The 13,593-nt window shown below is 47.4% G+C and overlaps 2 protein-coding genes across 2 annotated transcripts in view; both read left to right on the top strand.

The window, feature by feature from the left end:
• Positions 1–2,882, top strand: part of LOC119375348 (serine/arginine-rich splicing factor 4-like) — a 50,934-nt gene extending 48,052 nt beyond the window's left edge. The window contains exon 2 of the mRNA XM_049411247.1: positions 2,277–2,882. Within this exon, the coding sequence (XP_049267204.1) occupies positions 2,277–2,882 (606 nt within the window). The remainder of the gene's footprint in view (positions 1–2,276) is intronic.
• A 5,743-nt stretch (positions 2,883–8,625) lies between these two features.
• Positions 8,626–11,541, top strand: LOC119373567 (mitochondrial basic amino acids transporter). Its single transcript, XM_037643628.2, has 3 exons — positions 8,626–8,819; positions 9,853–10,175; positions 11,143–11,541. The coding sequence occupies exons 1-3, from the start codon at positions 8,643–8,645 to the stop codon at positions 11,450–11,452; spliced, it is 810 nt and encodes a 269-aa protein (XP_037499556.1). The 5' UTR covers positions 8,626–8,642; the 3' UTR covers positions 11,453–11,541.
• Positions 11,542–13,593: the final 2,052 nt, after the last annotated feature.

Here is a 13,593-nt window from a genome sequence, read left to right as displayed (position 1 = left end):
CCGACAGGCAGAATATGCCTGGCCGGGAGACGAAAGAGACATTAGGTTGCGATGTCTAAGAGCACCGCCCGATTCGGCCGCACCCCCGCAGTAGGATGCACGTAGACACCCTTGAAGGAACCGCTGAGGGTGAACACGACTTGGATAAGGAAGCTCAGGGCAGGACCACGGACTGTCTGTTCTCGTGCACCGCGTGATGATGATTATATACCGGTGAAGAAGATGAAGGACGAATGCTGTGAATATTGTGCTCACAATAATATTGATTGTTGAGGTTCCCAAAACCACGATATGATTATGAGAGACGCCGTAGCGAGGGCCTCTGGAAATTTTGACCACCTCGTACTCTTTAACATGCACCGAAATCGCACAGTACACGGGTATCTAGTACTTTGCCTCCATCGAAATGCGACCGCCGCGACTGGGATGGAACTCGCGACCTTTGGGTTAGCAGCCGGGCACCGTAACCGCTACACCACTGCGGTGGACGGAAAGATAGTGAGGAAGCTGAAGACAGAAGACCCCTGGAAGACGCTCAACTACCATGCACTCGTTCACGTGACCCGCAACGTGGACCACGTCGTATAAACAAAAACCGTGGTCAGTGCTTCCTACAATAAATCTGCCGAAAGAACCGTGTCTTTCAACAGTACCGGTGACTTCTACATCAATTTATCAAGACACAACAACGCCTGGTCTTTATACTGCGTGAAAGGAGGCTTGAATATAGGCAGTGCATCAAGAAACCTCGCTGCCACGTCCAGGACAGGAGGCTTCATAGATCATTTCATCGTAAGAGGCATCCAGGATTTCCACCAGCTGTGCTATACCTCGCACTTCACTACACTTAGGCCCCTCGTAACCGCGATCACGAACGGATCCGATTAACAAGTCCGGTCTAGCTGCTGGTGCTCACTGATCACGGTGATCAGTGAGCACCGTGATCAGTGTTCAAGAATTCTTTCTGACAATTCTTGTTCAAGAATTGTCAAGAATTCTTCCTGACAATTCTTGTTCCTGACAATTCTTGTTCAAGAATTGTCAGGAACCCCTTCTACACATATACACGGGTTCGTGAAACGTGCGTGCGTTCTCCGTCATAACGGACAAGTATAAGCATAACAACTGTAACGCAAATGTAACAACTGCAAAGTGACGGTAACGTACGTGCAGTGCGCCTGCGGGTGCCACTTGGCTGTGTGTATATACATTGAAACTTTCCTGAATGAAGCTTAGTTGCGAGTAACGCCTGTCCTGTGCATATGTGTTTCTTCCTTGTGCTGTTCGGATTCGCGCTAGCCAGTATTGAGGAATATAAGCACTACATGTCAGCTTATCGCGTCTGGTGTTGGTAACACCCATGGTGCTGTTGGCATCGTTACGCAACTGTAAACGACTGCTTATATGATGCATATGCGACTCTTCAAAAAACGAGTGTGCGTATACCACTTCCACATTTCTCTAGCGTCATTCCGTAACGTTTCGCTCAATGTAAAAAATTACACCACAGTCACCATCCCACGCATGCTTCGCATAACATCGATTCCCACGGTACGTGGGATCTGCCGAATTTTTTTTTCCTTCGCGCTCTTATTTGCACATGTTAGGGACTCTGACCTGTACCTCTCTACATCCTTGTATGTTCGAGTTGTTGGATATTTTTGTTGTTTGTGCAAAAATTATTTTCATTAGCTACGCTCAGTAATAACCAAATGCCCGGGACCAATTATCTGTGTTTTTGGCATTCGAATTCAAATTGTAGGACAATAATAAATACCGTCGATTATATAAATAGCACTAATTTTAATAAGTAAACTCGACGATGCTTATAATTAGCGTTCCACATTGCGCTGTGGATTAAGAGTAGAGCAGAGTAGATCCGTGGCACACACCCACGCTTGGGATTGGCCAAGAACCGAATAGTTCTTAAAATATAATTCTTAAAGCTTAAATTTTTTCTGTGTCAGATGAAAGAAGTAAAAATGAAACAAACATATTAAGAATATAATATAATATAACATAATATAATATAATATAATATAATATAATATAATATAATATAATATAATATAATATAATATAAGCAGTGAAGCGGAGAATTTCGAATAAGGTGTTCTAAACACCTCCAAGAGAAGAAAAGGAAGGAACACACGCACGCGGTGCACGAGAAACAAACGCGGCCAATTAAGATTTTTTTTTACCTTACCCAGTTCTTGGCCAATCCCCCAGCGTGTGTGCCACGGTTTCCACGTTCTACTCTGCTCAGTCAGTGGTAGGGTCTCAGTCCAGCTGGTTGCTCAATCTGGACTTTCGCCGCTGTTCCACCAAATCCATCTCCTGTGGCCCACTTGCCGGTGAGCGGCAACAGTGAGGAGCACAGCGAGCTCTACGGTATCGAGGGCAGACGTGGCATCGAGGTCCGGAGCGCCGACACCATGGCGAAGAAACGGGCGGAGGAGAACCACGGTCCGCCAGAGGCCAGGCGAGCGAAGCGCCAGGCTCCTTCTGACGCCCGTGCCACTAGTGCTTCCAACGGGGCTCTGGCTGCCAAGCGGCCACGCGGTCGACCGCCCAACTGCGTGTCGGCGGAGCCGCTAGCACCGAAGCCCATCGCTACTACAGCAGCTCGAAAGTCGCGGAAGGCAGCGGAAGCAACGCAGCCCGAGAGCGAAAACCCTTCCGCCAGCCAGGCAGTCGCAACTAGAGCCCCGAGAGCGAGCCGTAGAAAGCGCCCGAGAATCTCCTTCCCAAGCAGCACCAACGACATGGCCAACGAGGCTTTAAAGTGTCGCAGTGCCAAGAGGAACGTGAGCGTCGGCCGATCAAGGCACTCGTCCCGCCGTCGTCATAGCGGATGCGCGCGTAAAGCCCGAAGCCGTTGAAGCTCGGCCAACGGTCGGAAAGAAGCCGAGGATGAAAGAAGAGGCGCAGCAAGAGCCGCCGACATGCCCGGTCCAGAAGCTCTTCCTCGGCTACGAATATGTACCCGAAGCTCCGAGCAGCCGGTCGTCAACTTGACATGGGAGGCGCACGAGGGTCGGCAAGACCTCCAAGGGCTTGAAAAGAAAGTAGGCGACGGGTGAAACAATGATTAGATTTAAAGGTTCGTTAAGGACTGACCGAGCTACGCAGATCTAGTCAAAACGAAAGATTTGTATTTTCCTTCAACTTTTTCGATAAAGTGGCGAGCTTGAAAGTGACTCTTGCTCTGCTAAAGTACGATATTCTGGAATAAATTTTCTTTTGTTGCCCCCGTATTACCGAATTATTGTCTTAAGTGTGCTGTAATGTAATTGATTCGCTGGTGAAATTGCGGGAAAGACGCGACAACGGCTTATTATTTTAGCACACCAATGTTGCTATATTTGCATGACCAATATCCACGCGTGCAAAATTGTCCAATTAATATACACTACATAGCTCAGGCTGTGTGAAGGAGTGTGTGCAGTATCGCCTAAAGTAGTTTTCAGAATCGTGCCGAGATCGCGGTACAACGGATCGTCAATGCAAATAGTAAATTCATGCCAATTGTTGGGGTCGAAACAAAATAACCCACTCGTACGGGGCGTTTTCTCAACAGCAGGTGGCGGTCCCACTCCGGCGAATCCCCCTCCGCATTTTACGCATTGTTTGCGGACACACTGTGCTCGCTGCGCTTGACAAATAAATATTAATTGTAATAATTCAGAAAGCTTATGATCTCCGCTTTCTAATGACACCTGGTGTTAATGCCTGTTCGGAAGCGTTACCTAATAGCAATGAAAATAGTGTGAGCAACAAAAGGCATTTTCGTTGTACAAGCCTCCATTGTACGGCCAGTACGGCGAAACTGTTCAACATAACAAGACAAAATTTACCGTGCCTTTAGAAGAAGTGCTATTTAAGGTTTCTATGAAGAGATATTAGCCATAAAATAATTAGTAATTTATTTACGCTCCAATGAAAATGGGCAAAATATTAAAAGTTTTTGTGAGAATATCTTTTTTACTTTTCAAAGCAGAACAATAATATTTAGTGGCTACGTAGACTACATTACACTTATTTTCCATGCGAAGTTGCTTTGTGTTCTGACGAAAACTTGATGATTATTGTGTCAATGCGGCAGTTTATGGCTGTACTTGGTCACGCATTACCGATGAAGCGACAAAACTATACAAGCTGCTACTGTGAACTTCTACATCATGAAGAAGCAAGGCCCTTTCTATGATTCTGTGAAGAGAAAATTCCTTTATCTTTTTTAGGGAACCTGCAAGACAGCAGTGAATTTACGTAATTTTCCTGCTGACCAGTCCCGTAGAAACTCGTTTTTTTTTCTTTTAGACGCTAATTGCCAACGAGTATTGCACATTAGTAGATGCATATTGTGTCTTTTATCTACTTGTGCTCACTAACTTGACCACTCAGTGCTTCAAACAAAATATTTTCAATGAATCATAAGTCTCACAGGCGTTTTTTGGTGGTAGCTCCATCTATGAAATGAAACATCAAGTTGCTTTATGCGAGTTCAAGCGTTCGCCAAAAGTGGCGCGATTAAACATAATAAAACGGGTAGAACAGGCATGAATTATATCTCCAGGCCTCATAGTTTGCTTGACTAGCTAAGTCTAGTCGCCGCGCGTAACAAACATCAACCGTAAAAGGAGGAGGGCTTAGTGATAAAGCCTTTCCACTCGCCCCACGTCAGCAGGTGGTGCGGTCTCATCAAGCGGCAAATGGTTTCGGTATGCAGGAAGATTGCGCGTTCGTCACGCGTTCTTAGAACCAGTGTTCCCCGGCACGTCTTTAGTAATGTGCATCTCTTTGTGATTCAGCTGCTTGTGTTTTGCGCCTTCCTTTGAGTGTTTTCGTGCCTGTGAGGTTCGAAATTGTGAAAGGAAGGACGCTGACATGCCGTGTGAATGATACGTATGTAGCGCCGCTTCAAAGGGGACACGATGGTGAACGTATGGAAGCTTGTCATTGCCGGAATTTTCAAAGTATGCCTGTCGAGCACTGTGCCGACAACTTCCACTGACCAGTAGTGGTAAGTTGTACCCAATCAGGTAATTACGTCCTAGTTGCAACGATGCGACAGAAGCGAGACTTTGTTGAAGATGCAGAACGTTCTAGTCAACGTGGCAGAATATTCAATGTACGGGACCCTGGAAAAGTTATATTGTGCTTTGTGAAAAGACGCACTCACTTCGGATAAGACGATCACTGTCTTTGCAACTAATGAGCGCTACGGTGTCAGGAAACAGTTCGACTGAGGAGGACTACTCTACCTAGTGATAACGCTGTTGCGCACTGCTACTTTGTCGTAAAGCGGCTTGCTGCGTAGCCAGAACTACTACTAATGATCGGATAACAACTAGTTCGTAGCAAAGTACAAGGCGGACAGTGCAGTGTCTGGTCAACGAAGAATAACCTGACTTAGACGCACGTGAGAGTGGCCACATGAACAAAATAGTGCCGATACATATGCTACTGACGAACATTTTGTTGAAAAACTTTTGCGGCAACCCAAATGAAAAACTTGTCGATGGTGCCTGTAAGTCAAAATAAAGGAAAACCACAGCTTTCCACAACAAATAAGTGTATTCATGCTTTTATAGAACAAGCATAAATAAAAACTGGATTCTGTAAAAGCCTACATGACCGGTCATGTAAGCCCCCAAGGCGACCCTGTCCAGCTCTGACCCAGTGCAGCAACAAGCCCTGGTCGACCGTCGTGCCCGGGCGGCGGCAAGAGCCAATGGTCTTCCGGACTAGGAGGCCCACCCCCAATAGCGACTTATTTCTACCAATAAATGTTGTATTCTCTCCCTCCCAAGGGGGGGAGGGGGCGCCCAGCCCCTTCGTGTGCACGCCTACGCTGGCCGATGTACCTATACTCAGTTTCATACAATATATGCAACGCTGTGGAAGCTATACAAGACGTTCAGTCAGCAGTATGTGTGACTACGCGCGTCTTGCGCCTGGCTTTCATCGTTGTAAACGCTCGTGCGAGACGACCACGAACGCGCCTGCACAGCGTCGCGAAAGGTTACAAATGAGAACAAAGAGACGAAAATAACGGGGTGTCTTGCCCTCCAACGCACAAACCATCTTGGTTTATTACTGTTCCCAAGAGAAAAAAAATCATGCCTCACATGGAAAAATCATTGTCTTCTTCCTCACGCAAACGCATTCATTGTCAGACGTCTCGCTGGCAGAAGCATGTGTTCTAGGAGGTTCTAACTCCGGTAATTAGTGGTAGTCATGTGTTCAACTGATCATCAAGATGTACTTTATTTTGGTAACCGTTTATTGCAGTTTGAGAGGATGAAATTTCGCAGATAACTCTCGAATTATAATTTGCTGAAATCTGTCGGTCCATTTTTTCCTCCTCCAATTGTAATAAGCAAAAGCACCCCCGCACCCCCCCCCCCCCCCCCCACACACACACAACAGACATGCGCTCGCGCGATGCTATAAAAGTCACTGGCACGGTCGCTAAAATGAACCAAAATGATTGTTTTAGTAGCGGCCGTGCAATTCCACTGAAACGCTGCGATGCGTTTGATTGATGTTTTGTTCAATACTATTTCACTGAGGCACATTATATTATGTGAGTGAGTGCGTTAGTGAGAGCGTAGCGCGTGCGTGTGGGTGAGAGCGTGCATGTGTGCGTATGTGAGTGCACGCTGTTGTACGCACCAGTGTGCGTGTGTGTGCGTGTTTTTTTTCTTTTGTTCTCAAGCGATTGTATTTAGACGCTGCGCTGTCCTTTCTTAGCACCGTCCACTGACCAGAGGGAGCTGCGTTGCTCTCACAGGTAGGGTGCCTTGATGCGCGTTTTGTTGCGCGTTTTGTCCAGGGTGAGGACATCTGCGGCGTCTACTGCGGCGCGGCTGCCATATTTTAGCCCACGGCTTCTTACCGGCGTCTCACCCCTCTACGGCAGCTGCGCTGAGAGGCACGAGACGCGGGGCAAAAAATGGCGTCGTGGCGGCATCAGCCCCTTCAAAGAATGGCAACACCCTAAGGGGGGCGCACACATCGAGGCACACTACTCACAGGCCCGTCCCAAGTTCGCTGACGTTGGCCGTTAGGGGCACGCAGAAGACAGACGCGCGAACGCGTCCCCCGTGTAGCCCGGCCACAGTTCACCCACTAATGCAGGGAGGGAGACGCGCGCACCGCGTTCCATTTTGAACGGCCCCGTCTCAGAGTTGCTTTTTCTATCCGCTAGACTGTGCGTTCTGGCGCTGTAGTCACACGGGAAAACTCGACTGCACGGTGCCTATAGGAAGCGAGCGTTTGTCCTTACAAACTGGGGCACTTATCGTCACGTCGTTGAAACGACGCCAACAGTTGGCCCCGATTGTAGGTGAAAGACGCCGTCCGCGTTTGTGCTCCTTGCTTTTTGTCGGCCGATTTCCGTCACCTAGCGCGACATATAACATATAAAACACGTGCGAGGCGACGCTGACCATACTTGCGCGCGCAATTTTCTCGCTTTCTGCAAACGTGGATGAGTGGCGTCGTCTGTTGTCGTTTTTCGAACTATTGGCAAGATGGTGGTAGTGGAACCGCCACCTATCTGTGGAAAAAAAGCTATCGTAATCATGAACTGCACGCGCTCTCTTCGTCCTCTTGTTCATCTTCAGCCTCTTCTTCATCTTCTGCTTCGCTCACAGAACACGTGCGCCAATTTCTCCGGTGGATGATTCTGATAACTGTGATGGGTGAGAGAACGAGTACAGAGAGAGAGAAAGAAAGAGATAGAAAAAAAAAGATAAATTAACGTCGAAAAAAATTTGTTGATGAGGTGCGATTAGCACCCGCGTGCCCACGATCTGAAGGCGAGCATCGTAACCACTCGGCTATCCAGGCACGCTAGCAGAGCAAGACCTACAGCGTTGTATAGTATTGTATGGGAAGGGGATGGGGAAGGGAAGTGTAGGTGAGGAGGAAAGATGTGAGGATGAGGAGGAAGGAAGAGAGGAGAGAGTAAAACATAATAGAAAGAGAGAAACAGGGAGAAATGAACGGAAGAGAGAGAAATAGAGAGATAGAGAGAAAGAAGGAGGAAGCTGGAAATAGAGAAAGAAGTGGAAGAAAAGCAAGAAAAAGATATAAAGAGCGAGTAAGAGAGACAAATAGATAGGGAAGGAAAGAAATAGAAAAAAAGAGACAAAAGAGAGAAAGAAAGAGAGGAAGATAGAAAGAGAAAAATAAACCGAAACATGGAGAAGTCCATCTAGGCTGAAACTAGTGCGAAGCTGTCTGAAGTATTTTTTTTTTAATTTGACGACTGCTATGAGAAATTGCTCTTCAAAACCACTTCATGTCGCTATAAATCTGGCCGCTATAGGTAAGGTCGGCTCTGATACAAGTGCTCGAGCAAAAAATTACGCCGATATGACACGAACTGAAAACGCTAGAACTTAAGTATAAGCATTACTTAGCCTTAAATTTTCGTGTTTCCATCCGCGAGTGATGTACTGCGCTTAGGAGAGTGCCCGAAAATGAAGGCCGTCCCGAACAACAAGGGGCAGCGCGTGGCACATGACCGACTATACGCCTCACTTGATGTTCACTGATGGCTTTCCTCAGCCGCTGTCTCATTATCGTTTTGGTGGTACGTGGTGTTGTAGATGGCGGGCCTCTACCGAGGAATGTCATCTCCGATGGCTGGCGTGGCGCTGGTGAACGCCGTGGTGTTCGGTGTCTACGGCACCACCCAGAAGCGCCTCGGTGACAGCATCTGGGCCCACGCAGCCGCTGGCGTCCTGGCCGGAGCCGTGCAGAGCATCATCAGCAGTCCCGTAGAGTTGGCCAAGACCCGGTTACAAGTACGTGCAGGCTACCTGCTGCCGATGCTCCGAACGTGCACTGCTGCAGCGATCATTCACCATTCATGGCTGAAAAAAAAGCGTACCATTTATGAAGCGATTATTTAAAACAGGTTAGAGCATTCGCCAGCGGCGTGTACTTATATACCAGGTCGCTACAGGTTTGTGAAAGATTACAGCTTTTCTTTTTTTCTTTTTTCAACCGCGAACACTGTTGTTTATAGAACTTCGCGGAGGTACGAAGTTCAGCCGTGGTAGTCAAATGAAATAGGGCAACAGTACCAGAAATCGGGGGAAGTAACCATGGCTCTGGATCACGCAATCTGCAGTAGCAGTGGTACCTATTACCTTAGGGTACGCAAGCATCTATTGCTGGCGAGAACAGCGGACTCACTGACGCATCTTGCCCCGTTATCGCAAAAGAGCTGGCAAATAAGAGATGACAGCGCTGGCTGAAAGAGCCAACTAAGACGACACTTTTCCCTGTGGCAATATATACTAAGCAAATTTTAGAAACTTCGCTGTGTGTACCGATTCTGACTTCCCAGAGAATTCATCCGGGTGCTTATGCGGTGCCTGAACGATCTCCAATAGGGGAGTTCCTACTTTAACTATTTTTTTCCTTCTCGATACACCGGAGCATTCTTTGAGTGTATATTGTTTGACGAATTATCTGATTATGGATAATTCAGAAAACGAATAACTACCTAATAAACTCACACAATAATTCCGTGAAATTCTTGAACAGGGGCTTCGCAGGAGCCAGTGCGTCGACACGTCCACTCCAGCGGCACCGCCTGTTCAAGTATTTTTCATCTCTTAAAGTTTCCATCTTTCTCTGATCTTCAGCCTAATTTGGATATACAATAATTATGTGTAACTCAAGCAGCAGTGCGCTGTTATTTTCTGTTTTTCGTACGAATATACTTAACTTGACCAAAAAGCAAGGGCGAACAAGTTGTTCCAATTTTTGCAGATGTAGAACAGTCTGTGATTCGTGTAGTTGAGGTAGGCTCGCTTCGCGCTAACGCAGATCCAAGGCCAGAGTGGACGTCGCGCCCTCTACAAGGGTCCCGTGGACTGCCTGCGGCAGGTGCTCAGGGTGGAAGGCCTCCGAGGTGCCTTCCGAGGACTCGGGCCGACATTATTGCGGGACGCACCGGGCTTCGCCGTCTACTTCGCCAGCTACGAAGAGATGGTGCGCTTAGGTGCCGACGGTACCTTCAGCGGTGCCAAAGGTACCGCCGCATTGATGGCCGCCGGAGGGCTCGCGGGCGTCTTCTCCTGGATGGCCTGCTACCCGATGGACGTCCTCAAGTCCAGGCTCCAGGTGGACGGCATGAGAGGACCGCGAAGGTACATGCACCCTCAAACCTAATACATCTCGACAACGCAGGGGTTGCGAGAAGCACCATCGCCGATGCCTTGAACGCGGTTCTTCAACACACTTCTAGAACTCAATGTGTGAGCATGTTCGCGACCGCTATGGAAGGAAAGCGAACCCGTTGTCTGGTTCTCAGTGAATGAATGCCATAAAAGCTTCCGCGTTTAACGAATGTGCACTTTAAGATGGGACCGAAGACAGACACTGAACAACTACGCTTCATATCTTTCGGTCTTCTTGGTATACGCCAAGAGTAAAGAAGTTTTGTGTAAGAATAGATACTAAAGCAGGATAAGGTGGGTGTCGATGACGGCACCGGAGCGGAGAGGGAGTTGAGTTGCGTCTCGGCAGCATTGAACTTTGAACCTCCGACTGACAAGCTGTCTGAAGAAAACAAACCGATGATCATAGTGCTGCAATCATTGTTAGATGCACTTCGCGTGTTCATCGGCAAGCTCAAACCACCGTACGTTCAATCTGTACAAAAGGTGCAGGATGTTATATGTCTAGTACTAGCAAACCTTGAGTAGGCACCATGACCCGACTAATGCTGTCGATAGTAATGAGGCCACACATGTACCAATATGTAGAGTGGTACTTGCTTGGGCTAGTTGGTATCTATTCTTCGTCCTCAAAGTGATGCGCAGTAACGTAACAATCTAGAGTGGAGCGTGATACGCCTTAAATCCTACGTCCAGATACTATCAAGTTGTCAAGGTACGAACGAACCAATTTTTCTTCGACGTTCATGGAGCCCAGCAGTGTTGCTTATCCTCAAGCGGACTTTTTGTATGCCCCCTTCTTTCTATCTTGCAGTCTCCTTCCTCCAGCGAAAGATAGCAAATCGGACGCGCGTCTGGTTGACGTTCTTGCCTTTCCATTCTCTTCCGTCTTTTCGTCCGGTTAAATAAATAACATGAAAGCTTTGCCACGCTGCAGATACAAGGGTCTCTGGGACTGCGCCGTTCAGAGCTACCGCCAAGAAGGCCTGCGCGTCTTCACCCGTGGCCTGAACTCCACCCTCCTGCGGGCCTTTCCCACCAACGCCGCCACATTCACCGTGGTCACGTGGGTGCTCCGGCTGTGCGACCCCAACGCTAGGCCCGCCATGGAGCCCGTCACCCATCTGGCCATGACGCCGCACCACCATCACTTTCATCCTCAGCACCACGTCGTGCACTTCGACCCCGAGCTTTACGTCAGCAGGGTCGTGGCCATGGCGTGGGACGACATGCACTATCATTTTTGAGCGTTTGCTCTATCTACACTATCTAATCTATGATGCTTCTTTCCTCACCCTCAGTGTGGTGTACAAGGCCGGAATAATTTAAGGATTCTATGTAAGCTTCATTTCTTTTTATCTCTTCGTCATTGGTCCGAGTGGCCCTCCGCCTGAGTTATCACCTCGGTTATGGTACTTGAAGATAACATTAGGTAGTTTTAGAATAGGGTACGCACAAATAGCGTTCGCTGGGTACGATACGCTATTTCCGTCACTTAACGTGGGTACCCAAGAGGGTATAGCGTATGACGCATGCGCACTGGCGACAAACGCTAACGCAAAGCTTTGCGTATCCTACTCTAAAGCTACCTATTGAGAAATGGAGGGTGATTAGAAAGGAACGGAATATAACGAAATGAGTCCTTGCGTTATTCCGGCTATATATATATACTATTTGACCAGGTGGTCGAACCATTTTGTGCACAGACAAGGGGTCGAATTCACGAAGAGTTTTGTACTGAAGTCCTCTTTGATAGTGGCTCGCCTCTTCGCCATATGTCCAGCACAAAGACTTATTGGAGTTCGCTTTATCGAAAGAATTCCTAGCGTAACCGCTTTTTTGTGTGTGTCTGTGTGTATACAAGCTGATGGATGTTGTGCAAACGCTTGAAATTTTCTTTGGTTGTGCCACGCCTCGCTCTATATTCAAAAATGTATGTGAACTCTTTCTAGAAGTGCGGTTGTGCGTCGGAAAACGTTACGCTTCCAGACGTAGTCTATTGTAACGAAGTGTGTCGCAGTTGTAAACATGAGTTTCTCAAGTTTATTTTTTAAAGAAAGGCTGCCTTTGGTGGAAACGTAACAGATAATGTGTAAGATGAAGACGAATATATCACCGACATTGTAGATTCCTAGGAAAAGTGCACGAATACTTTGAGAGGTTGCCCCTTTTTTACCAACTGTAGTGGTATCCATTATAAAGTGTGGATATTGAGTTCGTGTTACTTCTGAGGCACTAAGACAGCTGTACGCAGCCCTCAGAGACTCTGTACAAAAGTTTATATAAGTTATTCCTGAAGTCAGGCTGCTGGCATGGCAACAAAATCTAGTTGACGCATTCACATTCTGCAGAGCATCGATCACCGTGAATCGAATTGAGATATAATTACTGAATCAAAGTATCGCGATTAAGGTGCTATTGACCTCTTGTCATAGCACGTACAGTCATGAGCAATATGAGAGGGAACACTCTCATATTGCAAAACGCGCAGAAGTGTTCCTAAAACTAAATGCTCAAGCGGAAAGGTATCTCTTGCAAGTCAATACGTCACATTCATATCGGTATATCAAAAGTAATCGTTTATTAAACATGAACTAAGTGTTCTATCTCATATTGCTCACGACTGTACCTTATCGTGGTGTCAGTTTCGGGAGAGTGTATTTTCGTTTCAGCAGCTCAGGGTCACGTGACATCCACAGAAACATCACGTATGACGTCATACCAGTGCCGTAAAATATGAATGAACGGTAATGTACTGTCTGGCGTGGCATAACTATCCGTATTTTGCCAGTGTAAGTGTTTGGCCCATGTCACTGGAGAGGCCAGTAACCTACGCCCTGCAGCGTCACGGTTCTCGCTATTTTTCCTGCATCACTACGGCCAGAGCCGCGGTCGTCAGCGACGTGCGAGCTCTGCTGATGACGCCACACGTGATGTTTCTGCTCAGGTCACGTGACCCTGATTTCTTGAGGTGCAAATACAGCTTTCCAGCAGTTCGTAGTGCGAAAGCAGTTGTAAAAAAAAAGGCGCAGAATGCGTGACCTCATGGACGGAGACAACGTCACGGGCGGGCAAGAACATTTGATCGATTTCTGCATTACATGTTTTGCTAACTGCGCCTGTACAGATGTAAAAATGTACCCACAGGCCGCGGTGCATATGAACGTTGTGATAGATGCAAAGTAGCGATTGATGCTACAGTGGTTTTAAGTATGATACAGATCTTCGCACGCAGACTTTCCCATTGTCTTATATGTGTTGTGCGCTCAATAAAGATTTTATACGTGTGTGAGTTCCTCGAATCTGTTTGTCTCCTTTTCCTATGGCGATTCTGCCGACGCTTGGCAATAAGTCGGCGAAATAAATGAAACTAGGACAGAGTCGCTCC

This window comes from Rhipicephalus sanguineus, chromosome 11 (genome assembly GCF_013339695.2).
Source record: "Rhipicephalus sanguineus isolate Rsan-2018 chromosome 11, BIME_Rsan_1.4, whole genome shotgun sequence".
NCBI lineage: Eukaryota > Metazoa > Arthropoda > Arachnida > Ixodida > Ixodidae > Rhipicephalus > Rhipicephalus sanguineus.
Note: the sequence above shows the minus strand (reverse complement) of the source record. Positions and strands in the feature narration are given on the sequence as shown.

What these genes read in the sequence shown, in the direction of transcription:
- LOC119373567 (XM_037643628.2), top strand. Translation starts at nt 8,643, where the DNA reads ATGTCATCTCCGATGGCTGGCGTGGCGCTGGTGAACGCCGTGGTGTTC. An exon ending in TGGCCAAGACCCGGTTACAA is followed by an intron (nt 8,820 to 9,852) that starts GTACGTGCAGGC and finishes GCGCTAACGCAG; the next exon opens with ATCCAAGGCCAGAGTGGACG. An exon ending in GGCATGAGAGGACCGCGAAG is followed by an intron (nt 10,176 to 11,142) that starts GTACATGCACCC and finishes GCCACGCTGCAG; the next exon opens with ATACAAGGGTCTCTGGGACT.